Source organism: Erpetoichthys calabaricus, chromosome 10 (genome assembly GCF_900747795.2).
Source record: "Erpetoichthys calabaricus chromosome 10, fErpCal1.3, whole genome shotgun sequence".
Lineage (NCBI taxonomy): Eukaryota > Metazoa > Chordata > Cladistia > Polypteriformes > Polypteridae > Erpetoichthys > Erpetoichthys calabaricus.
The window spans coordinates 9,450,086-9,477,603 of record NC_041403.2 but is presented as its reverse complement, the minus strand read 5'-3'; the positions used below and the strand labels follow the sequence as shown (position 1 = coordinate 9,477,603).

The following is a 27,518-nucleotide window of genomic DNA, read 5'->3' as shown; positions in this document are numbered from 1 at the left end:
TCTTTTGCCTATTTTGGATCTTTTTACTTTTTGTTGTCTACAGCTTTTTATTTCTTCTTTTTTTTCCTTCTACTACTTTTCATCTTCTAATATGAAATTGACTTCAGTGAGTTCTTTGGCTGCTAAAATCCTCCTGTCATTTCACTGTCAAAAACAAAACCAATGTCTAATAAATTCTTGTAGGAACTTGCTTCTTTTAGAACGTTTAGCTGTTTCTGTTGATTTCTCTTATCAATCCACAATGTCATCCTTGGAAAAAGGAGTTGCACTTACTGAAAATCACTTATTTTGTTGTAATTAAGATGTGTAGGGTGTGCTGCTAGCACTTCGTTTTTTGTTTCTTTCAGCCATTTCCAAATGGGGTTTGGGAGGGTCACCTGGTGGGATGGGGATTGTATTCTCTTTTTGATGTTGCACTTTTCTTACCCTGCTATTACCCTTTTTTCTCTCTTTAAAAAGATAAATTACCCTAAGTTCTTGTCAATAAGCCGCGGCTTATCTAAGGAAAAAAGTTGTGAAAATGAAAAAATAGAATATCGGCTTATACATAAGTCCGGCTTATACATCCATCGCGGGGGTTGCGTTCCAGAGCCACCCGCGAAATAAGAATATCCGCGAAGTAGAAACCATATGTTTATATGGTTATTTTTATATTGTCATGCTTGGGTCACAGATTTGCGCAGAAACACAGGAGGTTGTAGAGAGACAGGAACGTTATTCAAACACTGCAAACAAACATTTGTCTCTTTTTCAAAAGTTTAAACTGTGCTTCATGACAAGACAGAGATGACAGTTCTGTCTCACAATTAAAAGAATGCAAACATATCTTCCTTTTCAAAGGAGTGCAAAGCAAGCAGTCAAAAAAAAAATCAATAGGGTTTTTTGGCTTTTAAGTATGCGAAGCACCGCCGGTACAAAGCTGTTGAAGGCGGCAGCTCACACCCCCTCTGTCAGGAGCAGGAAGAGAGAGGAAGAGAGAGAGAGAGAGAGAGACAGATAAAAAAAATCAATACGTGCCCTTTGAGCTTTTAAGTATGCGAAGCTCCGTGCAGCATTTCTTTCAGGAAGCAGCTGCACACAGCCCCCCTGCTCACACCCCCCTACGTCAGCGCAAGAGAGAGAGAGAAAGTAAGCTGGATAGCTTCTCAGCCATCTGCCAATAGCGTCCCTTGTATGAAATCAACTGGGCAAACCAACTGAGGAAGCATGTACCAGAAATTAAAAGACCCATTGTCCGCAGAAATCCGCGATATATATTTAAATATGCTTACATATAAAATCACAATTTAAATGACCACTACGCGCTCGTGTTGACTCGGCGACGCCCAGAGCAGAAAGAACGCGCTCCGGCCGCTCCAACCGCGCCATGCGGGGAGTGAGAGAGACGGCAATATCTCACACTCTCTCCCCCCTTAAAGAAATTAAATGGGCGCGAGTGAGACCACTGACCTCCCTCCCTTCTATTAGTTATAGGTTATAGTACGTTCGGCTTATCCATGAGTCCGGCTTATGTATGATACGATTTTATTTTAAAAATTCGTATGATTTTTGGTCTCCGGCTAATACATGAGTCCGGCTTATAGACAAGAACTTAGGGTAAATGCATTGTTTGCCAAAAAAAGATTTGTAAAATATTTGGCTAAGTTTATATAAGAGCATCAACTTCAACAGAAAGTTGGATACATACAGGTTAATCCATCCCTCCCAGTGCGAGTTGAGAATTTCTGTAGCTGTGTTTCTGATGAGGACACCCAGAAGCACTTAAAGCACAATGAAATGCTCAGCCTCTTGTTTTGTTTTCTCATTGATGAATTTTTCCTTTTTCCCCCTTTAGGTGTATGTACGTTTCTGGTGTTCCAGGTACCGGCAAGACAGCAACTGTACATGAAGTGATCCGCTGTCTGCAGCACGCAGCTGACCAGGATGAGATCCCTCCATTCAACTTTATTGAAATAAATGGCATGAAAATGACTGATCCACATCAGGCGTACGTCCAGATATTGCAGGTAAGAGAAGTGTGTCTGTAATCACTAGACACTTAAGTGAGTTCCTCAGGTAACTTCATTTCATTTAGAAAGTTTGTATTAGAAGTTCAATATGGAACTAACTGTGTCGTATTTCATCAGACCAGGAAAGTACTTATACCTAAAGGTATAGTGTATGCCACTCCTCTTTGGAGCTGGGGTAGATCTTGTAAATATCAATCCATCCATTATCCAACCCGCTAGATCCTAACTACAGGGTCACAGGGGTCTGCTGGAGCCAATCCCAGCCAACACAGGGTGCAAGGCAGCAAACAAACCCCAGGCAGGGTGCCAGCCCACCACAGGGTGCACACACACACACACACACACCAAGCACACTACGGACAAATTAGAATCGCCAATGCACCTAACCTGCATGTCTTTGCACTGTGGGAGGAAACCGGAGCACCCGGAGGAAACCCACGCAGACACTGTGAGGCAACAGCACAAACAACTTTGCTGCCACGTTACTCTTTCTTGTTCAGTTTAAGAAAAATTATTCTTCATATTAATTTAATACTTTAGTTTTATTCCTTGAGAGAACCCAGCCTTAGGGGATGCACAAACCAGTGTGTTTCTTCACACCGGTCTCAAGCCCGGATAAATGGGGAGGGTTACATCAGGAAGGCAATCCAGTGTAAAATGTTGCCAGATCAATATGCTGACAACAATACAGAAAGATGATCCGCTGTGGCAACCCCTAACGGGAGCAGCTGAAAGAAGAAGAAGAAGTAGTTTTATTCCTTGAGATGAATGAAATATTTTATTTGCACCAAATTGTTATTTAGTTGTAATACATACATGAATAATTAGAAGGTGCATGCATCAAAAGTAACTAAGAACAGAGAAGCAACCTGAAGCTAGATGAAGGTAAAAATCAATATCCTAAATTATTTGTTAGTATGATAGTAGCCATCCTGTAGAAGAGACATTAAGCAATTCCAAAATATTTAGTGAAAAGTTATAGTTTCAAAAGACTTCTAAACATTAATAAATTGGGTGTAGTTTGAATAGACAAAAGGAGTTCTTTCAACAGCTTTGGGGAAAGAATGTAGTACTAGGGTGTTGTACCGTGTTAGCCATTATGAATGTAGAGAAAAGCCAAGCAAAATGACACCTTTTATTGGCTAACTAAAAAGATTACAATATGCAAGCTTTCGAGGCAACTCAGGTCCCTTCTTCAGGCAAGATGTAATCAAGAAAAGGGAAAGAATGGAGAAGCATTGTCTAGACTTGGCACATCGGGCATTTGGAGAAACCAAAAGACTGGAGATATTAAGGAGCAGAACCTTGGAATAAGACGAGAGTTTTGAATTGAATCTTTGCAGCAGCAGGAAGGCAGTGAAGTGACCAAAGTATAGGAGTAGTAGGAGTGAAATGAGAAATGGAGAACACCCAAAGGGCAGCTAGATCTTTAAATATATATAGACCTATAAATATCTGGGAGTGCAGCTGGATGATAAATTAGACTGGACTGCCAATACTGATGCGCTGTGCAAGAAAGGACAGAGCCGACTATACTTCCTTAGAAGGCTGGCGTCCTTCAACATCTGCAATAAGATGCTGCAGATGTTCTATCAGACGGTTGTGGCGAGCGCCCTCTTCTACGCGGTGGTGTGCTGGGGAGGCAGCATAAAGAAGAGGGACGCCTCACGCCTGGACAAACTGGTGAGGAAGGCAGGCTAAGGAGCTGGAGAAACTGGATAGCAGTTTAAGGAAGCTCTGCCAGGAGAGAGGTTTCAGTAGTTCAGACGAGAGAACCAGTGCCTGAACAAAGGCTGCCATGGCATAATTAGTGAGAAAGGGCCAAGTCTTCTGAATATTATAAAGAGAGAAACTATATGATTTGGTTACTGAAGAAATGTATTCAAAGAACGAAAGTGAGGAGTCCAGAGTCGCACTGAGATTCCTGACTCTGACTGATAGTGAAAGGGTGACATCTTCAGGTGAATAAAACCATTCAATTTAAAAAGCATTTGATTTTATTAATAAGACACATTAATGTATATTAATGCAACTAAATTTTAACACTTTTTAACATCTGGGTATATACTAGGGCTGTCATCCGAGCCAATAATTCAGGTTCACATATTTTATGTTAAATGTGTTCTTTTGAGTATATTCAAAGCTGGGTTAAAATTCTTAGGAGTTGCATGACTGTTCCTGTACCAGGTATGTGATTTATTGGGTAAACGCCACTCTGCTGGGCCCCTTGCGAGTTTCATAAGTTCTGCAGGTCATAGCAACTCCTGTTAAACAAGCAAAAAGTTTATAGTTTTGATTCTCATAACCAATAAGTTGCCAATAGAAATTTTCTCAATATGATTTGAGTTTTCGGATCTTCACAGAACCTGTGACCTCACGAGACAAGATGCTTTATGACACTTTTTAGCTAACCATGTTTTGCACATATTTGTGTAGAATGTCTTGTTGAAGTTGCTTTCACTATATGAGATTTTAATTAAAGGTCCGAATGCCATTGTTAGCTTAGATAATCTTTGGGTGTGCTCCCATAAAAATCAGGAGTGGTCTCCCCTAGACTTTCTTATATACTCAGATATGGGAATGGATATTTGAGGAGTAAATCGTAAGACAATGATTATTTTTTGTTATGTACATTAAAGAACCATCAACAACAACTCAAATCAAATTAATAATATTTTGAACAATTATTATAAAAGTAAAGTTGAATAAATCGTACTCTGCAGCTGCATGAATATTGTAGCTCGTTTTCCCAGAGTTTCCAAAGTTCAACAGCTCTAACTCAAAAAATGGGATTCAACAAAGGCCTGACGCACAGAAATGATTCCACAGACAAAATATCTTCGTTTTTAAGTGTTTAGTTAAGTTTCAAAGTAAAACAGTTCACACAAAAAAAAAAAAATTAAAATAGTAAAAAAAGGAAAAATTTATAAGAAAAATTTAGTTCTAAGCTTAATCTTGTTACTTCTTAAATCGGTACTAATCACTTATAATTTCTGAACCATTTCAAAACGTTTCTGAACCATTTCAAAGCGGTCATAAAACTGTATGCTTAGCCCATTTCTAAGTTGAAAATGGGTCTTTCAAGTCCCTGTTTACAGGGACCTGTTCTAAACACAACAGAGTCTAATATCACACTGTTTCTCAGTTATAGCAAGAAGGTTCTATCTCTTACTAACTTATAGGGGGAAAAGACTATACCATTGACTATGACTATGGAAGAGATTATAGTCTATTCAAATTAAGCAAACATTAATATGAGTTTAACTCAAAACTGTAACTTTCTAAAATTGGCTCTTACAAATATAAAAACTTCCACTTCCGGTTAGCAGAAATAACCTAAACTGAAAGCGTACTCAAGTTATCGTGTTTACATATATATATGTAATATATATAATACACACACAGGGCTGTGGAGTCGGAATCGGAAACAATTTTGGGTACCTAGAGTCTGCAAAAATGTACCGATTCCAACTCCTAATAAATTTAAATTGTCATGAAAAAAAAATACAGCAAGTTCAAATGTCCCATTTCACAAACAATAGTCATGATTAAGTACTTATTCGATGTAAGAATAAAGCCCAGTGCATAGTTGTGTTACTACTAGTGTGAAGTTCAGCTGAGCTATTATACAACCTGACATTCCCATATTGTACCATAATCCAGATTACATTACAAGAAGTGTTTTCATTTTGTTTCAGATATAATGTGTTTAACAAGTTCATTTGAGTGTAAACAAGTGTAATGATGTAGGTGGAGGTGTGTGCTACGGCCTTATGTGTGTTCAGGGGTTCTGTCTGCACTTTCCACATTTGCTCCCACCCCCCCATATGCATTGTGCTGTTCATACTCTGCAACTTGCAATAAGAGATGGATTGAAAGATTGTCATGCAGCTACTGTAATTGGCAAATTGAGGCAAGTAACTGTTGCAGCCAGGGCCCCTAAAACAGATGCCATTTTATAAAGACGTGCAGGAAAAGGAGCCATTTTGGATCAGACAACACGCTGGGGAAGCACTTATTTAATTGTAAAGCGTTTGCTTGAACTAAAAGACTTTCTTAAAGAACTGGACAATGAAAATGTTTTATTAAATAAAAGCCAGTAGGCACAAGTAAACGAACTGGAAAGTCTACTTTCTTACCCCTTTACTGTTACCAAGAGGTTGCAATATGAAGATTTAACACTCGCTGTTGGCTTGGTGCTGCTGTTTTGCTGTGTGATCTGAACCAATTCTGTCACCACCGCCCCACATGCTGTTGTGAAGAGTGTGGCTGAATGCACACTAAGGTGACGTGGTCACTCCTCTGAAACCCCTCTTAAACAGGGATACATTGGGAAGCAAGTAACAGTTGATTTTTTTGTCTTTTACCTCCTCTTTGCTCGATAAGCTACTGGCTTGCTGCTGATTTCGTTCCATGTGATCTTCATTTCGGGAGGCATTTCAAACTTTTAAATGCCTGTACAGCATCTGTCCTTTTTTCCTCAAACGCAATGCCAGTGGTTCTCAAACTGTGGGGCAGGCCCGCCTAGGAGGGCGCGAAGTAACAAAAAGGGGGGTGCAAAGATGTGAAAAAAAGAAAACAAGAATCGAAAATATGAAAAATACATCTATTGAAACCAAAACAAATTAACTTAAACTACATTCTGATACTAGAAAAATAAAAATAGAGTTAGATGTCAATAAAAGTTAAGTAGGTATAATAAAATATGCATCTATGATATATCATTAATTAAAAAAGAACAAATTGGTATTAGTGAGCTCCTTTCAAAAAAAACGTTAGGGTGGGCACGATTAAAACTGTTATGAAAACTCGGGTCACAAATACTTAAAGGTTGAGTAATGCTGCGCTATGCAATCTCTCTTCGCTTTTTCGTTATTTCCCCGAGAAATATTTTTCAATATTAAGTAGATGATGATGATAATAACTAGGGGGCTCTGCCCCCTGCTCGCTTCGTTTGCCCACCCCAGGTTTGGTTAACCGGATATGCAATTTAAAGACAGTTATTTTCATGGGAATAGTTACACATACATTATTTTCACTTTTCCTTTAAAACTTCAGTTAAAACAATATTTGGAATTAGCTTTTCTTCAAGATCGAATTTAATTTTGATTCCGTATTTGGACTTACATCGTGACAACGCAACGTATAACTGCCCATGAGTGAATATTTCTTTGTCTCTAATAAATAAAATGACTTTTTCGAATGTTTGTCCATGCTCTTTCTTATTTGCTTAGTCGTCGACGTGTCATCTAGAACGTATAAAATTATAGTCCTGAGAGCGCAGGAAGTGTGTCTGACAAAAGCATTCACACGACTGACGTTAGATGACCGTGGTCTTGTTTGAAAACGGTTGTAAGTAGGGCGTGACTTGAAAGAATCTAATGGCAAAAGTCTCTGTCTCACAGGATTTCATACCGCGCCACTGTTTTTGGAATCTTTTAATTCTTGCTGGCCACACGAATTAGACGATCTACAAGTCTCTGACTTAAAGTTTCAATCTAAACAATATATTCTATCACTTTTCGCTGTTCAGTTATTTCACCGAGCAGTATTTTCCGTTTGTTTGTGCTAATGTGATCTTTACTATCCTTTTTTTGGAGACTTTTGAATTTTCATACTTCCATTATCTCTAACCTCTGCATGTGTATTATGGGACTTGCTTACAAAGGTTGTAAGTATAATGTGACGTGCCTGTCTCACGGGATGTGAAAATGTCTCTCTCTCTTCAAAAGATCACATCTCGTCACTGGAAAAAAGTCTTGTCCCAAGATTTTTTTATATAATAGATTTTTTTGTATGTACATTTTAAAAAAACCTAAGGAAAAACGTCAAAGCATTATTCTCAAAATACAAACCAATGAAGTAAAAAGCCCAGTTGACTACAACGGCAACCAAATGACAATGCGGAGAAAGTTTGAATCAGTTCAGTAATCTTTCAGAAGCCGATAGTGTCAGAACATTAAATACAGTTGTGGTGCTCTGTAGATGCATGCTGTGAAAGACATTAAAACTAGAATACTAAACCAGGGGTCTCCAACCTTTTTTCCTCTGAGGGCTACTTTTACAAAATGAAAATGGCCGAGAGCTACTCCTGTTTTCTAACGTTTATTCTCATAGCTTATTTCAACCCAAACAAACTGAATACGCTTGTTTTGCCTGAACATTTATAAAATGTTGGTGTCCACAACTCACATTTTGCATTAAAACATCACAGAAAAAATTTGAGTTCACCTGCAAGTGCATTTTGTATGTCTGTATGCATTGTCTAGTGTATCTCGCACTATGAAATTAAAACATGAATGCTGTCAAAACAAAACAATGCAAATCCAAATACACGGATATGACTTATTCATTTGTCATTTTGTCACATGTCACTGTCACTTTATTCACATGTCCAGTTGCACGTGTGATGTGTTTTTTAGTTAGTCAGACGACTGGCATTGAGGTGTATGGTGGAGTGGAGCCACTGAGGTTCACTCTTTGGAGTCATTTAAATGTTCGTCTGTCCGTTCTGTTCTGAACTTTGATTTCATGACATTCATGTCAGACTCACAGAGGAGACCCAAACAAAGCAGACATTTCCAGAGCTGCTTGGTGAAGATTCTTATAGTTATCCGGCTCTACTAAGCTTCAGAAATGCTGAGAATGCTGTTGAGACTTGAACTACACATTATTTTGAAGGTTTACTAATATATAATATATAAAATCCAATGTCTCTGTCTGTATGTCTGTCTGCTTTTCACGAGAGAACTACTTAACAGATTCAGATCGGGTTTTTTTCTATAATTTGCTTGAACATTACGGTTGATTTCTCTCATTTCGCGATGTTTCAGAGTTCGTTTGCAGTAGCGGTTTATTTGTGCGAATCCGAGAAACACGCATCAGGCCAAAGGGAAGAGGGGTGGGCTCTCCTTACTCACTTGCCGGCTCCGGGGCGTATTCTTTAACTCCGCTTAGCTAGCGAACGAGAGAACAATTGAATTCAACTTTGTTTGATATTTAAAATAAAGTGTTACTTAGGTCTTGATGAGTTTGAGTCCGGATATTCTCTAAAGTGTATGCCACATTGAAAAGATAGATTGTAATTCTGATTGTGGATCGTGATTTTGTGTTAAAAGGATCGTGAATACGATTTTTTGGAAAGATCGCCCACCCCTAATTTGACTAATCAAGTTTTCAAATTTATGTAGGATTCATTAACCCTTTGGCGAGCTACTTGGAAAGTGGTTGCGAGCCACCGGTAGATCATGAGCAACATGTTGGAGACCCCTGTACTAAACCTATCCCTCTCATGTAATGTACCAAGTAAATGTCCCAAGATTTAAGCAAAGACACAGAATGTATTTTTTCTAACAAAGTGCAGGTTGGATTAAACTGCTTGTCTGGGGCTTTACCCCCATATATTTATACATAACATAAATATTCCTGTAAATTAAAGGTCAGTGTTCATTTCTAGATGTTGACTGGACAAAAAGCTACTGCTGATCATGCTGCCACCTTGCTGGAAAAACGATTCAACACCTCTGCACCCAAGAGAGAGACCACTGTGCTACTTGTGGACGAGGTATGAGGCTAAGTGCTGGCTGTTGGGGAATATTCCCGGTTTGTAGTAGTTGTTGTTTTCTGTACTGGTCAATTTTAAATAGATTTTACTTTTGTATGTATTGATTTTTTTTTCCTTATAGGCAGTAGTTTGATACAAGACATTTAATTTCCCTCAAAATGTACCTCTTTTGTTGTTGTTCAAGTTCAAGCACTTTATTGTCATTGTTTAACACAATGAAATTACTTTTTGGGACAGCCCCGAGGTGCATTTAAAGAAAAGTCAAATAATTCCAAATATGTCATATACAGTGTTAAGTGATCAAGTAACCAGAGCAAATTATTATTGCTCAAAGTACAGCAGCATAAATTGTTTTTGCACCTGTTAATGAATAGTACATTACATATTCTGTATTGTATTACATTAGTATATTGCACATTACCAATATAACTTATTGCACATGTTCAATTAAAAATGGTCTCAGACTGAGGAGATTCAGAGTTCAGAAAGTTTATGGCAGATGGGAAAAAGCTCTTTTTTAGTCTGTTTGTGTGTACACGGATTGACCTAAAGCGTCCGCCTGACGGGAGGAGCTCAAACAAAGAATTTCCAGGATGAGTTTTGTCCTTGAGAATGATTTTGGCCCTTCTCACACAGCAAGTCTTATACGAGAGTTCAAGTGATGGCATTTCAGTCCCAATAATGGCCTCTGCTGTTTTTACGACCCGCTGCAGGGCTTCTTGAGCAGCCTTGGTGCAGCTGTTATACCTGCAGGCCATCATGCAGTTAGTTAAAATGCTCTCTGTAGTGCATCTATAGAAATTAACCAGCAGCTTCTGGGGGAAGTCAGCTCTCCTTAGGTTCCTGTTGTTGCGCTTTGCCTATTATAGCCAAGTTGTTGTCAGCCCAGGACAGGTCCTCTGAGATGGTGACTCCTAGAAACGTAAAGCTGGAAACTCTCTTCACAGCATCTGCATTGATTGTTATGGGGTTTATGTCATTTACATTGACATTTCAAACTATATCAGTGCAAAAATTATGATGTTTTAAATGAGTGTTTTAAGTGTTAAAAGTTATTCTACATTTAAGTGTTGTAGCATCATTAAACGGGTTTATTCTACTTGCCTTTCCTGTATACCAGTATATGCTCCAGTTTGTGAGGTTTTTTTTTCCTTCCGGCTCTTTCAGGCACTAACACTTCACCACATTTAATGGCACAAGCTGTGCATTCAGTACAGTTAGATGACAAGACCGTCATATATCACATAAATATGAAAGCTGTGATATGGCAGAATAAGTCGTGAAATGCTACAAGTAGTAAACAATTAAAAACAAATATTGGAGAAGAGAGTTTTACAAGATGGTATTCTTGAGGTTGGAAATTGAATTCTGCTGTCTTCATTGATTGTTTTAAAATCTATTTTGTTTTGTACAGCTTGACTTACTGTGGACCCGCAAGCAAAATGTGATGTATAACTTGTTTGACTGGCCCACCAGGAAGACTGCAAAGTTAGTAGTCCTGGCAATTGCAAACACCATGGACTTACCAGAGAGGATAATGATTAACCGGGTGGCAAGCAGATTGGTAAGGCTGAACGTGTTTATTGTGAGGTCTGCTTATTCTCATGAAGAACAAAGTGCACAGGTGTATATTGTGTTCCATAACAGCTCCTGATCTTCACCCACAGGGTCTAACTAGGATGTCCTTCCAGCCGTACACCTATAAGCAGCTGCAGCAGATCATTACGTCACGCCTGAACCAGATCAAAGCCTTCGAAGATGATGCCTTGCAGCTTGTCTCCCGAAAGGTAAACTTTGTTTTGCGTGATTTTTTTTTTTGAATGGCATATGATGTCATTTTTCCTAAAATATTCTTTGGGATTCTATAACAACACTTTCTGTGTGCTGGGGTCTTAACCACATAAATAATGCAGTTGTTACCACAAGCATGTACACATGCATAACTCTACAGATGAGAGAACACAAGAAAATCTGTTTACATAAATTAAATTTAATCCAATTGTGTAGTGCGGCTTTTACTGGTTCATTCCAATAAGTAGAGAATTGTACAGTTAGGTCCATAAATATTTGGACAGAGACAACTTTTTTCTAATTTTGGTTCTGTACATTACCATAATGAATTTTAAATGAAACAACTCAGATGCAGTTGAAGTGCAGACTTTCAGCTTTCATTCAGTGGGGTGAACAAAACGATTGCATAAAAATGGGAGGCAACTAAAGCATTTTTTGAACACAATCCCTTCATTTCAGGGGCTCAAAAGTAATTGGACAATTGACTCAAAGGCTATTTCATGGGCAGGTGTGGGCAAGTCCGTCATTATGTCATTATCAATTAAGCAGATAAAAGGCCTGGAGTTGATTTGAGGTGTGGTGCTTGCATGTGGAAGATTTTGCTGTGAACAGACAACATGCGGTCAAAGGAGCTCTCCATGCAGGTGAGAGAAGCCATCCTTAAGCTGTGAAAACAGAAAAAAACCCATCTGAGAAATTTCTAGAATATCACGAGTGACAAAATCTACAGTTTGGTACATCCTGAGAAAGAAAGCAAGCACTGGTGAACTCAGCAACGCAAAAAGACCTGGACGTCCACAGAAGACAACAGTGGTGGATGATCACAGAATCATTTCCATGGTGAAGAGAAACCCCTTCACAACAGCCAACCAAGTGAACAACACTCTCCAGGGGGTAGGCGTATCGATATCCAAGTCTACCATAAAGAGAAGACTGCAGGAAAGTAAATGCAGAGGGTGCACTGCAAGGTGCAAGCTACTCATAAGCCTCAAGAATAGAAAGGCTAGATTGGACTTTGCTAAAGAACATCTAAAAAAGCCAGCACAGTTCTGGAAAAACATTTAGACAGATGAAACCAAGATCAACCTCTACCAGAATGATGGCAAGAAAAAAGTATGATGAAGGATAGTGCTTTGAGTACTGAGAAAAGCGCTATATAAATGTAATGAATTATTAAGGCGTGGAACAGCTCATTATCCAAAGCATACCACATCATCTGTAAAACACGGTGGAGGGAGGCAGTGTGATGGCTTGGGCGTGCTTGGCTGCCAGTGGCACTGGGACACTCGTGTTTATTGATGATGTGACACAGGACAGAAGCAACCGAATGAATTCTGAGGTGTTCAGAGACATACTGTCTGCTCAAATCCAGCTAAATACAGCAGTCAAATTGATTCATGATACAGATGGACAATGACCCAAAACATACAGCCAAAGCAACCCAGGAGTTTATTAAAGCAAAGAAGTGGAAAATTTTTGAATGGCCAAGTCAGTCACCTGATCTTAACCCAACTGAGCAGGCATTTCACTTGTTGAAGACTCAACTTCAGACAGAAAGGCCCACAAACAAACAGCAACTGAAAGACGCTGCAGTAAAGGCCTGGCAGAGCATTAAAAAGGAGGAAACCCAGCGTCTGGTGATGTCCAGGAGTTCAAGACTTCAGGCTGTCATTGCCAACAAAGGGTTTTCAACCAAGTATTAGAAATGAACATTTGATTTCCAGTTATTTAATTTGTCCAATTACTTTTGAGCCCCTGAAATGAAGGGATTGTGTTCAAAAAATGCTTTAGTTGCCTCACATTTTTATGCAATCGTTTTGTTCATCCCACTGAATTAAAGCTGAAAGTCTGCACTTCAAGTGCATCTGAGTTGTTTCATTTAAAATTCATTGTGGTAATGTACAGAACCAAAATTAGAAAAAAGTTGTCTCTATCCAAATGTTTATGGACCTAACTGTATGTGCAGATTGGCATTTAATATTCTCCCTTTTTGCAGAGCACAAACTGATTATGGTGGATGCTTCAAAAACTTAATTTTTTCTGTCCACTTGCTGCATTCATAATGTGCATAGGTTTTCATATTCTTGTTGATTTTTCAAAGTTTTGAGGTTATAGCTACATAAATGTAAAGAATTATTATTATAGCTGATATTTTTTTGCAGTTAAGGCAGAGTTCCCAATCCCCCCCCCCCCCCCCCCCCCCCCCCCACCCTTTAACCAAGAATATTCTGTGTCAAAATTGTAAATGTTACAATTCATTAAAGAAATTAGGGTATGCAGCATTGGGATACTGTATAAAAACATCAAACACAAATATAATTATGCTTTTCTGGGGGTTCAAACTTTCACACAGGCGTCAACACACATGTGTTTGGTCTTACCATATCAAGCATTTTTAATTTAAAAAAAGCTGATTTCACAAATTAGTCTGAAATGCGTTTCCTGGAAAATATCGATCTTGATGAATAACAAATAAGATAATGAACAATGCAGGTAATGATCAAGTGAGTTGGTTTTTTTTTTTTAGTGTTTCCCAAAGTCCTTTGTTATCTACCATTTAACAAATGAGTTTAAAGTACTTCTTTGTTGGCTCCTCTCCAGCATCCATGTTGGACTCCTCAGAACTTGTGTAGGCATCCAAATCAAATCTTCCATGCAATGCATCTGTGTGTGCGTGCGTGCGTGCGTGCGCGCGCTTTGGTGTTAACCCTCACCTCAGCCACAGTTTGTGGATTCAACACTCAGATGAGCAGGTATTCACAAAGAGAGGGTACACATTGTCTCCCAGTAACCAGCCACCAGCAAACACGCCATCCCTTGCATTCTGACGCACTCCAGAGCAGCTAGACCAGATATAAGCATCATGTGTACTCTCAGACCACTTGGCCTCATTGTTCATAAAAAGTGCCTGACAGATGCATATTTAGCACTGAGCACCCTTTTTAACAGTTGTAGATGTGATTCAAGGGGTTCGGAGTATGAATAGGCATCAGCATTCTACCCACAGTATCTTCAATGCCAGGTATGCCTGCAAAAAATGGCATGAAAAACAATTTTAGTGTGATGCAAGGCACTGTATTTATTATTATTATTATTATTATTACTATTACTATTTATTAAAAAAAAAATCTTGGAAGGAGACGAGACGTGATTTTCTCGGAAAGACAGTTACACGTCCCTGAAGACAAGGCACGGTACACATGCAGAGCAGGTTAGAGAAAATGGAAGTATGAAAATTTGAAAGTTTCAAAAAATGGATAGTAAAGATCACATTAGCACAAACAAATGGAAATTATTACTCGGTGAAATAACAGAACAGCGAAAAGTGATCGAATATGTTTGGATTGAAACTTTAAGTAAGAGACATTGTAGATCGTCTAATTCGTGTTGCCAGCGAGGAATTAAGATTCCAAAAATGGCACAGTATAAAATCCCGTGAGACGGAGACTTTTAACATGAGATTCTTTCAAGTCACGCCCGACTTACAACCATTTTCAAACAAGACCACGGCCATCTAACCGCTCAGTCATGTGAATGCTTTTGTCAGACATGCTTCCTGTGCTCTCAGGACAATAATTTTATACGTTCTAGATGACACGTCAACGACTAAGTGAAAAAGAAAGAGCATGGACAAACATTCGAAAAAGTCGTTTGTATTTATTAGAGAGAAAGAAACGATATTCACTCACGGGCAGTTATATGTTGCTTTGTCAAGATGTAAATCCAAACACGGAATCAAAATTCAATGCGATCTCGAAGGAACGTTCATTCCAAATATTGTTTTAACGGAAGTTTTAAAGTAAAAGTGAAAATTATGCATGTGTAACTATTCCCATGAAAATAACAATGTCTTTAAATTGCATATCCGGTTAACCAAGCCCAGGGTGGACAAGCGAAGCGAGGATGGGGCAGAGCCCCCCAGTTATTATTATTATCATTATTATCATCGTCATCTTTTACTTATTTGGCTGACCCCTTTATTCAAGACGAATGGCAACATTTGAAATACAATCGGTTTGTATTTCTTTTGTTTTTCCAATTAGAGCACAGGCAGATTAAGAGACTCTCTCATGGTCACACAGTTTTAGTAGCAAGAATTGAACCAACAGGGTTTCTTGCTTGCTTGGCACTGTAATTTTATATCTACATTGCAACATCAACCTATTCTTCTTCTTCTTCTTGAAAGTATTTTCTGGGATAGTTTTCCTGTTATCTGGTCACTGCATGCACAGATTTAGGCACAACAGCCTTGCTGAGGTCACGTACATCACCAAAGGTCTGCAGGAATCCAGACAGACAGCAGTTGTCAGAAGCTGCACAGTTGGGACTGAGAGCAAAATTCTGCTGTGTTCCTCTTTCCAATTTGTCCCGCACCACACCAAGGAGGGTCATTATTTCACTCCTAGGCAGGCCTGTGTTTCACTATTATTTGTTGATTACTAAGTTGGTCCAATTTGTTCATTTCCATCTTCAAAAGAGTGTTGAGAAAGGCAACTTGGCATCTCAAGTGGTTTGATCTCAAATGGGGTCTCCGGTTGATTTTCACAATTCTCTGGATAGCTGCCATTGCTGTTGCTGTTATTAAAGGATGGTTGACCTTCCCACTCGCATAGCATGTTTAACTGGCTAACTCATTATGTACTGATATTGTCTACAGGTGTTAAAGCTACAAAGAGACCCTTTTGCACTAATTTATAACCTACACTGTAATTTTATATCTACATTGCAATATCAACCTATTCTTCTTCTTCTTGAAAGTATTTTCTGGGATAGTTTTCCTGGTGTGTTAACTGGCCCACGTCATGTCTAATACCCTTTATCTGTGTTTCTAGCCAGTGTTCCCAGGTGGGTTTCCTGGGCTGGTGTAATTTTTTTGATGTGCTTCGTCTTTGTTGTGTTTTCATTTCAGTGTGGGTGATGGTGATAACTGCAGATGCACATCTGTTAGTGTTTTTAGTACATATATATATTGTGGAATTATATTTTCACTAGCCATCCCCCATGGCTTCACCCGCATAGTAGTGAAACAAGACAGTGAGGAGGTCCTGCCAACTAGCTGTCTACTACGACGTCACTCTCCCGCACCCCCCTTGGACCATAGCCTCTGGCTTGAATTCGTACGAATGTATCGCTCCTTAAAGCAAACTATGCTTCTTAGCACAATGAGAGAAGTTGCAAAATCAACTGGAATGTTCAAGCAAATTATAGAAAAAAACCAGATCTAAATCCGTTAAGTAGTTCTCTCGTGAAATGCAGACAGACATACAAACGGGTCTAAAAAAACAATAAGAAATTTTGCGCTTGGACCACGAAATTTTTAAAACCGCTTCTTAGCGATTGTGGCTGAGTTAGTTTTATTTTTGTGAACATTCTCAAAACTATGTTTGTTTTTAATACTGAAATGCTTCTGTTTTATATATTGTGAATTTTGTTTAATGTGAATTCAATCACTGTATCTTTTGTATAATAGTTCCTGTTTGCCTATTGTAGCTTTAATTAAAGAAACACCCATAGGACGCACATGTAGCGTACAGCAGACTCCTGGCAAAAGCTGGATGACGCTTTTGCAGGAGACTGAGAGAGCGCCTGTTGCTGTGTGTGCTGACTGTGCCCCTTACTGCTTGTCTTTTAGTTGGATGATGTTGTTGCAGAATAAACGGCAGAATCCAGATATTGGTGTGTCTGTCTTTTTTCAGATCATCAGCAACCATTTTAAAGCCGCTACATGAGCAGCTGTGGGCCAAGGGTAACCTACATTCCAAATTTCAAGTCCCAAGTCCTCATGGTTCGGGAGATTTTGTGATGAGTGACTTAATGTACATTTTAATATACCTGTGTTAACCAATACTTGCTTTTTGATAGATTGAATAGAACTGAGTGGGCTAACAGTTATATGCACTAAACATAGTCGATATGCCCACCACTATACTTGTGATATGAGTAAATCACACATCAGATCACAATGAACTAAATATTCAAGAGGAAAATCTTTACTGAGCAATCATGTGCAAGGACCCACGCCCTTGGGGTCTTCCATGCCCTGTCCCTCCCAGGGCCACAGGTGTTTAAGCCACCTGACCGAAATCAAGATGTCTCAGCAGGAGGAGGGACAGAGCTGCAGAGTTAGTCCTATTTAATTAACATTAGAATCCCTGAAGCCTACGAAAAAAAAACTCGTAATCCCGGGCCACCTTAAATTCCTTTGCACCTCTCCATTAGCGTCTTTTGTTTTGTAAATGTGTTGATCAGCACAAGCAGCCTGCTATCCCATTCCCCACAATTTGGCTTTTATATAGATACTAGCCATGTGTGCCCAACTACGTTGCGCGTGTTAAAGTTGTCTGTGAAGGGCTCCCTGTTTAAACGCGGCTGCCAGTCGTGAATTGGGCCCTTCGTCACACAGCATTATGATTTTTTTTATAAGGGAAACAAAATTACAAAACAAAACCCTTGTACATTGATTCGATAGGAACGGCCTACTCGGAATCACTGTCCGAATAGTAATTATGTGGTGGTGTAGGAGCATTTCTGCTTCTCTCCGTTCACAGTCCGTCTCATTTTCATGACGCTGTCGTTTCCTCTCACAATCTCTTCTCAACCTTTCTCCAATCTCGCAGGTTGCTTTGTGGCAATCCAAAGAGTAAGGAAGAACCAATGCTTCTTTCTTGAACTCCAAACGCTGACTGATGGAAAATCACAGAAGTGTGTCCAACTTATATGTTCTATTTAATAAGGGCGCGCACAAAAAGGCAAGCTTCAAAAGGGCGACCTCAATTGGGTGCGGCGAATAAACGTGTTCGTAGATAATTTAGTTCAAATGGCTCTGGAATATGTGAAGAGCAACAAAGGTGCAGATCTACTCGTAGTCGAAGGCTACACATTCAGAAAGGAGAAATCTATCAACGGGAATCGCATCTGGAAATGCACTGAATATAGGTTTGGAAAATGTTCGTCTCGCTTAGAAGTTCATGCATTAATTAATTGGATGTTTTGATATTCTTGCTTTCGCCTTTTTATACGTTCAATCATTGCCATTGGGTAATAAATTTTCTGTAATAATTTTGTTGCGTTTCCCTTTATTCGATGCACCCAATTGAGATCGCCCTTTTGAAGCTCGCCTTTTTGTGCGCGCCCTTATTGAAGGATACTGTGTCGGTTGAACATGAATTCGCGGACAAACAAAGATCAAGATCCAAATGAAGATTATATATAGAGATTGGTTAATTTAAAGCACAACAATTTGTTTAGTTTGAATGTCTGTGTTTTGAGGTGTGACTGGAGTACTACAGTCTTCAGTAGTATAAGCCTGGAAGAGATTCTTAATGCAATGCCTATGTTTTAGCTGTCTCTCTACTGCCATCTAGTGCTTCTTCTTCAAATTCATTCGCGGACATACAAAGATCAAGATCCAAATGAAGGTTATATATAGAGATATATATATATAGAGAGAGAGTTATATTGAGTTTGAGTTTTGTTTGTGACAGTTTCTTTGTGTTTAATGGTTTTGGCAAAAGAGGAGGCGGATAGGGGTGTGTTCCTGCATATTGTATGAATGTTCTCTCAATGTCCTTTGTCTGTGTAGTAGAATATACAGTAATACCTGGTATCTTGGTTTGTTCATTGGTAATATCAGTCGTTGTTGTTGTCCACTGTTCTAAGGGGTGTTTTGTTGAATATGTTATCTGCATGTTTACCACACAAGTCGGTGTTTTTGTTAGGTTAGCGGCAACTTCCTGTTTTATTAGTTGCAGTGTTTTGTGCGATGAGGTGTAAAGTCTGTTTGTCATTTGTGTCTGTTCCTAATTATTTAATTATGGAATATGTACCTTTTGTTCGTTTCATGCCAAATCTTGCCCACTTTTTTGGTGTTAACAGCAGTAGCAGTCTGGGATATGTTACTCCGTGGAGTGGCCTTTGCAATGTAAGGATCAAAAGGGGACTCTGGTACCCCTACTATGACAAATTGGCAGGCCTTTCCCTAGGGGGGGATTATTATTATTGTTGTTGCTAGATTTTCCCTATAAAAGTGTGTGGTTTTTTTAAAGCCAATCTCTGTGTCTCTTTAATAGAACCACACGCAAGTCCAAATAAAGAATAACATTAAAAATAACAACCTGGTCGGTTCACTTGTTTTCTAAATGAGATTAAATACTACTTTAGTTACAAAGGGTTTTTGGAAACATTCGCTAATTAACAAACAATCTTAAGTATGAGCTAATGAAGTGCTTAACATTTAAAATATTTTGGGAAATGCATCCCTGGCTAATTGAACTGTCTCTATTTTTGGGGGGGGGGGGGGGGGGGGGAGGGCATTGGTCAACATGTCATTCATGTTTCTGGTGTGCCCTTCTTGATAAGGACACTTCACTTAGGAGCCTGATGGTCATCACTGTTTATTAATTTTGCTCCCTTCTTCAGGTGGCAGCTCTATCAGGGGATGCCCGGAGATGTCTGGATATCTGCAGGAGGTCCACAGATATTTGTGAGCTCTCTAGCAACTACAAGGCTGGCACCTCGCTAGTAGGGATGAGCCATGTGATGGAAGCCCTGGATGAAATGTTCTCTTCCCCTTACATTACAGCCATCGGGTAATGCAGAAAGAGGACAACCCAAACGTCATCTTCGCCCTCATGAATCACTTTTTCTGTTGCTTTCTAAATATTCTACCTTATTTGCTTGTTTCACATGAGTGCTGTATCTTTTAAAATGTGTGTGTGTGATTGCATTCCCCCCCATAAACACTTTGGAAAAAAAGATACAAGTAAAACAAAACAAGTGCGTTCACTACTCAAATCGGTAATTCTGGGAAGTGGCCAGTGTCAAACTCGGGACCTCTTGATTGTGAGTCAGCAGTTCTTACTGCAGCACCACCCAAACGGTCATGTCAGCGTCGTACCCTAACCCAATTTCTTTTTCTTCAATTATATTTTTGAATAAAAGTGCACTTGTTTTGTTATACATGTATTTTTGCTGCTGGAATATGTGAATTTCCCCCTGGGATTAATAAAGTATCTATCTATCTATCCATCCATCCATCCATCCATCCATCATCTATATCTTTTGTGAAAGTGTTTATTTGGTATTTGGACTTCAGTCTTCACGCATTATACACTTCAGGTCAATATTTTGTCGTTGGCACTATAACATGAAAAAAGTTACTATTTTAGGAATGTGCTCAACATTTCCTGCCTTGCATTTCCTGTCATCCTATATTTGCATAAATTGTTGTAGACACGGAACACACATGAAATGCATGTATTCCAAATAATGATATATTATTTACCCCCATACAACTCCAGGCACCTCACACCCAGATAAACAGACCTGGCTTGGGAGAACTTTTCTGCCCGAGTTGAGCTGCGCCATTGTGAGGAATGGGATAGCAGGCTGCTTGTGCTGATCGACACATTTACAAAACAAAAGACGCTAATGGAGAGGTGCAAAGGAATTTAAGGTGGCCCGGGATTACGAGTTTTTTTTTTTCGTAGGCTTCAGGGATTCTAATGTTAATTAAGTAGGACTAACTCTGCAACTCTGTCCCTCCTCCTGCTGAGACATCTTGATTTCGGTCAGGTGGCTTAAACACCTGTGGCCCTGGGAGGGACAGGGCTTGGAAGACCCCAAGTGCGTGGGTCCTTGTACATGATTGCTCAGTAAAGATTTTCCTCCTGAATATTTAGTTCATTGTGATCTGATGTGTGATTTACTCGTATCACAAAAATAGTGGTGGGGCATATCGAATATGTTTAGTGCATATAACTTAGCTCACTCAGTTCTATTCAATATATCAAAAAGCAAGTATTGGTTAATACATCCATCCATCCATCCATCCATTATGCAACCCGCTATTGGTTAACACAGGTATATTAAAATGTAATGTACATTTGAAGCTAGGTGTTAATAGAAGTGAATAATCTTTGGAGGACAGGGTTTGGAAGGCCCCAAGGGCGGGGGTCAGATGCACTCTGGTTGTGGTCCTTTAGATAGATACATACTTTATTAATCCCAAGGGGAAATTCACATTCATGTTTAGAGCTACAGGAGTCACATTAGGAGTTGCCGTGATGAAATTAACGCAAGTTGAATCAGCCTGTGATTTCAGTTTTTGACTTTGATTTTCTGTGTGATGTTGAATCAGAGGATTGATGATTTTTGGTTTCCATTGACTGTTAAAACATAATTTTGTTCTCCATGAATTACACAGGATTGATTAGCTCAGTAAAGATTTTCCTCTTGAATATTTTGTTCATTGTGATCCGATGTATGATTTAAGTTTTCCCTTAAGTTTTTTGAGCAGTGTATTTTTCATTTTTACACTGGGCAAATAGACTTCCAGTTTGTGTTGTTTATATTACTTTTTATTTCATTGCCTTTTTGCAAAATGATTTATCCTTACTTAGTGCAACATGTATTTCTACAAAGTGGTACTTGAACTTTTTAAGGGCCACACAGGAGTTTTATTAGGGGAATAAACTGGCAACACCATAGTCACTAGGTCTAAATCACATAATTTTCCTTCTTTTGCAGGTGTGCCTCACTTCATGAGCAGCTTTTCTTAAAAGCAACGATTGCTGAATTCCGTCGACTAGGCCTTGAAGAAGCCTCCTTCCAGCAGGCAAGTTGCAGTACATTTCCTAAAAGGGTACTTAACTGGTGAACACTCTATTGTCACTTACCATTTGATGAGGATTTAGAGTCTGAAAAACTGTTGCTACTTTAGTCAGGTAGGGATGCGTATGTCTTAGGCTTTAGATATATTTAATACACAAATGATGACATCAGTAAACCAAACATTATCAAATTACGGAATCTCCGATAGTCCGTCTTGACAGCCAGCTGCTTTTTGCATTCACTACACTCTGCTTTCCGTCCACATTATGTTAATCTGTCCTCCAGCTTCACATCCCCGACTTTAACGTTAACAGAATTTAGCAAGTACAATGTGTTCAATTTGATTGGTATCATAAGGGACTCATTCTTTTCCTATGATGGACCCTGGTCTAGACATTTATCTTCTGGGTGTTGGAAAGCTCCTTAATGTCTCTTTAACAGTCAGTCCATTTTTTTTAGATGCCCATTGCAATGTTTAGGCAGATTCTGAAACCCTATGATGTGTTGGGTGCCTGTAAAGCAGCTGGTCGTCTTCACGTTTTGCCATTATTAATCATCACATATGATGTTTGTTTTTGGAGTGTTCTGAATTAAGTTTACTCGTGTAATTCTGGGAAATCAACATTTTAAGGCTGGGAACTTTAAAGACAGTAACAGCAGCCAGTCAAGTGTTTGAAAGGATGATTTCATAGAGAATGTTCCACACAGCATCTGTATTGTCAGCCTGTTTTTCAGAAGCACTACTGATTATTTTCTAGAACAGGATTCAGAAATGAATCAGTATAAGGTAGTAAGTCATTGAATAAATTCTACTTCCCGTTCATTTAAATTCAGAGCTGTGTGTAATCTGTTTCTGCATATCCAAGGCTCCTGATTACTTTTCTCTCTGCCATAGGTATTCCAACAACACCTGGCCCTGTGCCGTGTGGAGGGCGTGAAGCCCCTGTGCATGTCTGAGGGACTCGCTGTCTGCCAGCGCCTGGGAGCCTGTCGACTCCTCCTAATTGAGAACAGCAAAAATGACCTGCACTTGCGGGTGCGGCTCAATGTCAGCCAGGATGATGTACTTTATGCTCTTAAGGAGGAGTAGCACCCCAAACACACGATAGTAAGTTTAGAAAGGTTTGCCTGGATTTGTAAAATACAAACAAAGCACAGGACAGTTTTGACTTTCGTTTTTGTTAGCACACCAAGAATTTTTTTTTCTTCTTAATATATTTATATTTTTTGTTTTTACAAATTCTGTCTTTTAAAGAGGAAACGTGACTTTGTTTCAAACTTTTAATTGTTAATAGTTCTGCTTTCTTGATAGGCAGAATTTTATGTGTTGTGAAGTTGTAAGTATTAAATAAATGTTTTATGTAGACTCTGTATATTACTTGTGTCACAAGAATGATGGTGGGGCATATCAACTATTTAGTGCATCTAACTGTTAGCCTGCTCAGTTCAATACAATTTATCAAAAGCAAGTATTGGTTAAAATAGGTTTATTAAAATCTAATGTACTTTTGAAGGTAGGTTTTAATAGAAGAGAGGAATAAAGGTTTTTCTTTTTTAGTAGTCATGACAGTAGGTTCGGAGGCTGGCACAGAAAGGGTCTTCACATTGACTATTTCAGACAAAATTTTTTTAAATTAAATAAACCTGCAAATAGATGTACAGTACAATCCCTCTTAACTGGCCTCACATTAACCAGCCGACGGATTAACCAACCTAATAAAATTAAAGAAAAATTTTTTAATCCTGAGTTCTTCTTTATGTTATTTGTATGCACTTCCTTCTTTCCTGGAAGGTGAGAGGGCTCCTACGCTCAGAGTGATTTCTGTTTACATATTCCTTTATGAATTTTCCATGGTGCCTTCTTCTTTCTACCTGGCGGCTTCCCTGCTTCTCCCATCGGGCTTTGCAACAGGGGAGCCGCCCTACCTGCAGGTGCAGCTACCTTCCACACTGGTCTGGTAGCCTTCCGATCCCTAGCTACGTTGGGCTCCATCCAGACCGAGACTTGGGTTCTTTCTCCAGCGGCCAGGGCGCTCCCGCTGGGGCTAAACCAGCCCAAAGCCTCCACGACTGCCACTGCCTTTCGACGGCCAGTCGTCTTCAATACCGGTCACTCCAGCTCTGTGATCGCTCAGCTGGAGAGACCACGTTCTTCAGCCCCAAACACTCATCTTCAGGGGTTCACCTCCCAGCTGCCTGCCTTTGCTCCATTGAATCTGCTCTCTCTCTCTCGCTCGGCTTTCCTCTATCTGCTTCCTTCTCCATTGACCTCCCGTTCTTTCCTGTTCTCCCCCTAGCCACCTTGCACTTCTATTTATCATGGGGACATGGATCAGAAGAAAAGCGCTATATAAATGTAATGAATTATTATTATTATTATTATTAAGTGGCAATTAGCAGTTCCCAAGAACAATTACGGATGCGGACGACTCCTCACCTGTGCACTTAAGCAAGGATCTCCCGCATCACAAATTCCCTGGGAACCGATCGACCACACATACTCGCTAAGCCGCGAGTGTGGCGATTATTTATTTAAAAAGTGGCCTTTTTGACCTTAGCTGTGGACCCGCAACACCACACTGTCCAGTCGTTGTACGAGAAAAAAAACCTGTGTGCGATATCGTGGATGAAGAAGCCTTGTGGATGTGGTTTCTTCATGAACGTCGGAGAGGTACAGTACATACATTAGAAATATTTTTATACATGAAAATAGTTATGCGTCGGATTAACCAGCCAAAACGGCAAACGGCCATGGGTCCAGTCCCGAGGTGGTCGGTTAAGAGGGATTGTATTGTGAAATGTCAGAATATATAAATACAAACACACTGATATGTGAACAAAAATTATTAAATGTGCCATTAGAATGATTGATTTGTTTGCTTGCTTACTTTATGTATTTCTTTCTTCATTTACGTATTTCAGTGACCCTGCACACAACCTGAAATGCGCCTTTAAATGTAAACTGTCATTTCACATGTCGAAGTTGAGCTTTAGAAAATACTGTGTGTTTTGATTGGTCAATCATTGATAATAGGGGACCCACACAGTCCCAGCTTTACAATTGTTTACAAGTCATAGGTTTTCCAAGGCAAGCAAAAAACGTGCTGAATGCTGCGACTCTGGAAGTCTATGGTAGTTAAGAGTGTGAGACAAAATGAGCCTTTATTTAGGACATGAGAAATTTGATAAACCAGATGAGACCATTCAGTCCATCATGTCCATTTGTTTAGCTTATACAGGGTGAGCCAAATTGAAGTTCCACATTTCTCAAGGTCATTGTGCAAGGTAGAAGCAGCCAAGTGGGTTGGGGTGAGGGTTCCTTTGATAGGTGATCCCTTGTAGTTTTCATGCCTTGGTCCAGTGCACACCGTTGCTTCCTCTGTCGAAGCGTTCTTCAGGAACTTTGAGTCCATCACTACGCAACGTGCCTTCCAATTACATTTCAGCATTCCTCCTAACGGTGATGTCCCAAGTTGGAAAATAATTCTTCAGTGGGTGGCTAAATTTAAACAGACGGCTACAACATCGAACAGAAAATCTACAGGCCGTCCTTGGACTGTATAAACACCTGAAGACATCCAAGCTGTAAGGGCATCCATTTTGCAGTCTCCTAGATGTTCAGCATGCAAACCTGCTTCTGCCTTAGGCATTTCCAACACGGTACTAACTGAGCGGAGCAGCAGGCGGAAGCACAGAGCAGTGGCATCTCCCACAGGCACGTAGCCCTTCGCAAACACCCGAGCAAGTTCAACTGAAGTAAAGCTGGCAGCTGATCAGGTGAAATAACCGGCAGTGAGAAAGTCGATTGCTCAGCGGGTGGTGGAAACTTAAAGCCGATGGGCTGTTAGTGATTCAGCTGAACGCAGAAAGTGCCGAAGCACCGAAGTTACTACAAAAAACAGAGAAGATGACACCAACACTAAACGTAAGTTCTGTCTGCTCTCTGCCCGTTGAGGGCACGTTTATATGTTGTGTGTCCTGCAGTATATACAGTTCGGGTTTTCCGGCCGACAGCGTTGACAGCTTCACCTGCCAAAAGTGTTTAGTTAATTTAGAGTTGGTCGGGGAAAATACGCAAATTGGAGGACCGCGTTAGGAATCTGATAGCAATTAGGCAAATCGAAAATTGGATCAACTCGGTTTGTTTAGACAATTCGGCTACTTCTGATTCGGCTTTAGTCTCTCCAGGTCCCACTGCAGTCAGTGCGTGGCCAAAGTCAGCAGCACCAATTCAGCCACAGGGCGAGTGGGTAACAGTAAGACGGGGGTCTAAGAAGCCAAAATTTAGTCCCCTCAGCACCCAGCTCACCAAATCGGACCCAGAACAGATTCTCGGCACTCCGCAGCGCGCCTGTGGAAACTGAGAATAAGAAAGTGCTCATAATTGCCGATTCCATAGTGCGGAATGTTAGAATTCCAAACTGTGTTAAACCAGCAGTTAATGTTAAATGCCTCGCAAGATTTCTGGCATAGAGGCCGCATTGGACCGTGTCGCCAACGATGAAGTATCTACCTTATTGCTGCATGTCGGCACTAATGATATTTATTCACAGCAATCTGAGGTATTAAAGAGGAACTTCATCTCTTTATGCATCAAAGCTAAAAGAAAATGTCGGAATTTAGTTGTATCTGGCCCCTTACCAAGATTATATAGAGGGGATGTGATTTATAGCAGATTACATTCCCTTCACTGCTGGCTAGAAACCTGGTGTGCAAATAAAAGCTATGTTTGTGAACATTTAGGATGATTTTTGGGACAGGCCTGGATTTTTCAAAAGAGATGGCCTTCATCCTAACTGGAGGGGATCATATGTATTATCCCAAAATATGGCAGCAAAACTGCCTGGTTGACTGATTAGAGCACCATCCAGGCCACAGTCATGTGATCTTAAATCATGGGCTGTTGTTTATCCCACAAGTTACTATCCTGAGGCTGTTACCCAAAATCCCGGTCGTGGGGCATCCAGTAAATATAGTCTTGATACAAACCTTAAATTAATTGATAGCCAAAAAATAAGGTGTATAATTAGACCAAGGGATAAAACCAGACCCTCCACCAGGAGCATCTGTAATATAAATTTACTTCAAATTAAAAAATATATATATATCACCAGTTCAGAAAGAACCAGGCAGTTTTAAATGCTGCTTATTGAACATTCGCTCTCTTGGCACTAAAGCTGTTTTGGTAAATGATTAAGTACAAAATCTGATCTGTGTCTTCTCACTGAAACCTGGCTTAGTAAATGTGACACTGTCCCCCTAGCTGAGGCGTCACCAGATGGCTACTCGTTCCTTCATACGTCTAGAGATTCTGGTCGAGGAGGAAGCCTTGGAATAATTCATTGTAACAAAATGCAAATCACTTCTAAAAATGTAGGCAACTTTACATCCTTTGAGGCATTCATTTTAAATATTAAAACCGATTCCAACACAATTATAGTACTAGTCTACAGACCACCAGGGCCATATTCATTGTTCATGACTGAATTTAGCAACCTTCTATCTGATTTGGCTATAAATTATGATCACGTAATACTGATGGG

At 39.7% G+C, this 27,518-nt stretch overlaps 2 protein-coding genes and 1 long non-coding RNA gene across 3 annotated transcripts in view; 2 read left to right on the top strand and 1 right to left on the bottom strand.

Moving 5' to 3' along the window:
• orc1 (origin recognition complex, subunit 1) overlaps nucleotides 1-23,348 on the top strand; it is an 89,094-nt gene extending 65,746 nt beyond the window's left edge. Inside the window, exons 14-20 of the mRNA XM_028810858.2 lie at nucleotides 1,835-2,006; nucleotides 9,466-9,573; nucleotides 10,988-11,137; nucleotides 11,241-11,360; nucleotides 19,783-19,952; nucleotides 21,892-21,979; nucleotides 22,871-23,348. Of these exons, the coding sequence (XP_028666691.2) occupies nucleotides 1,835-2,006; nucleotides 9,466-9,573; nucleotides 10,988-11,137; nucleotides 11,241-11,360; nucleotides 19,783-19,952; nucleotides 21,892-21,979; nucleotides 22,871-23,065 (1,003 nt within the window). The 3' untranslated portion in view covers nucleotides 23,066-23,348. The remainder of the gene's footprint in view (nucleotides 1-1,834; nucleotides 2,007-9,465; nucleotides 9,574-10,987; nucleotides 11,138-11,240; nucleotides 11,361-19,782; nucleotides 19,953-21,891; nucleotides 21,980-22,870) is intronic.
• The window catches only part of LOC127529390 (uncharacterized), a 706,297-nt gene that overhangs the window by 388,922 nt on the left and 289,857 nt on the right, over nucleotides 1-27,518 (top strand). The gene's annotated exons all lie outside the window — the stretch shown is intronic.
• The window catches only part of mpl (MPL proto-oncogene, thrombopoietin receptor), a 522,581-nt gene that overhangs the window by 402,121 nt on the left and 92,942 nt on the right, over nucleotides 1-27,518 (bottom strand). The gene's annotated exons all lie outside the window — the stretch shown is intronic.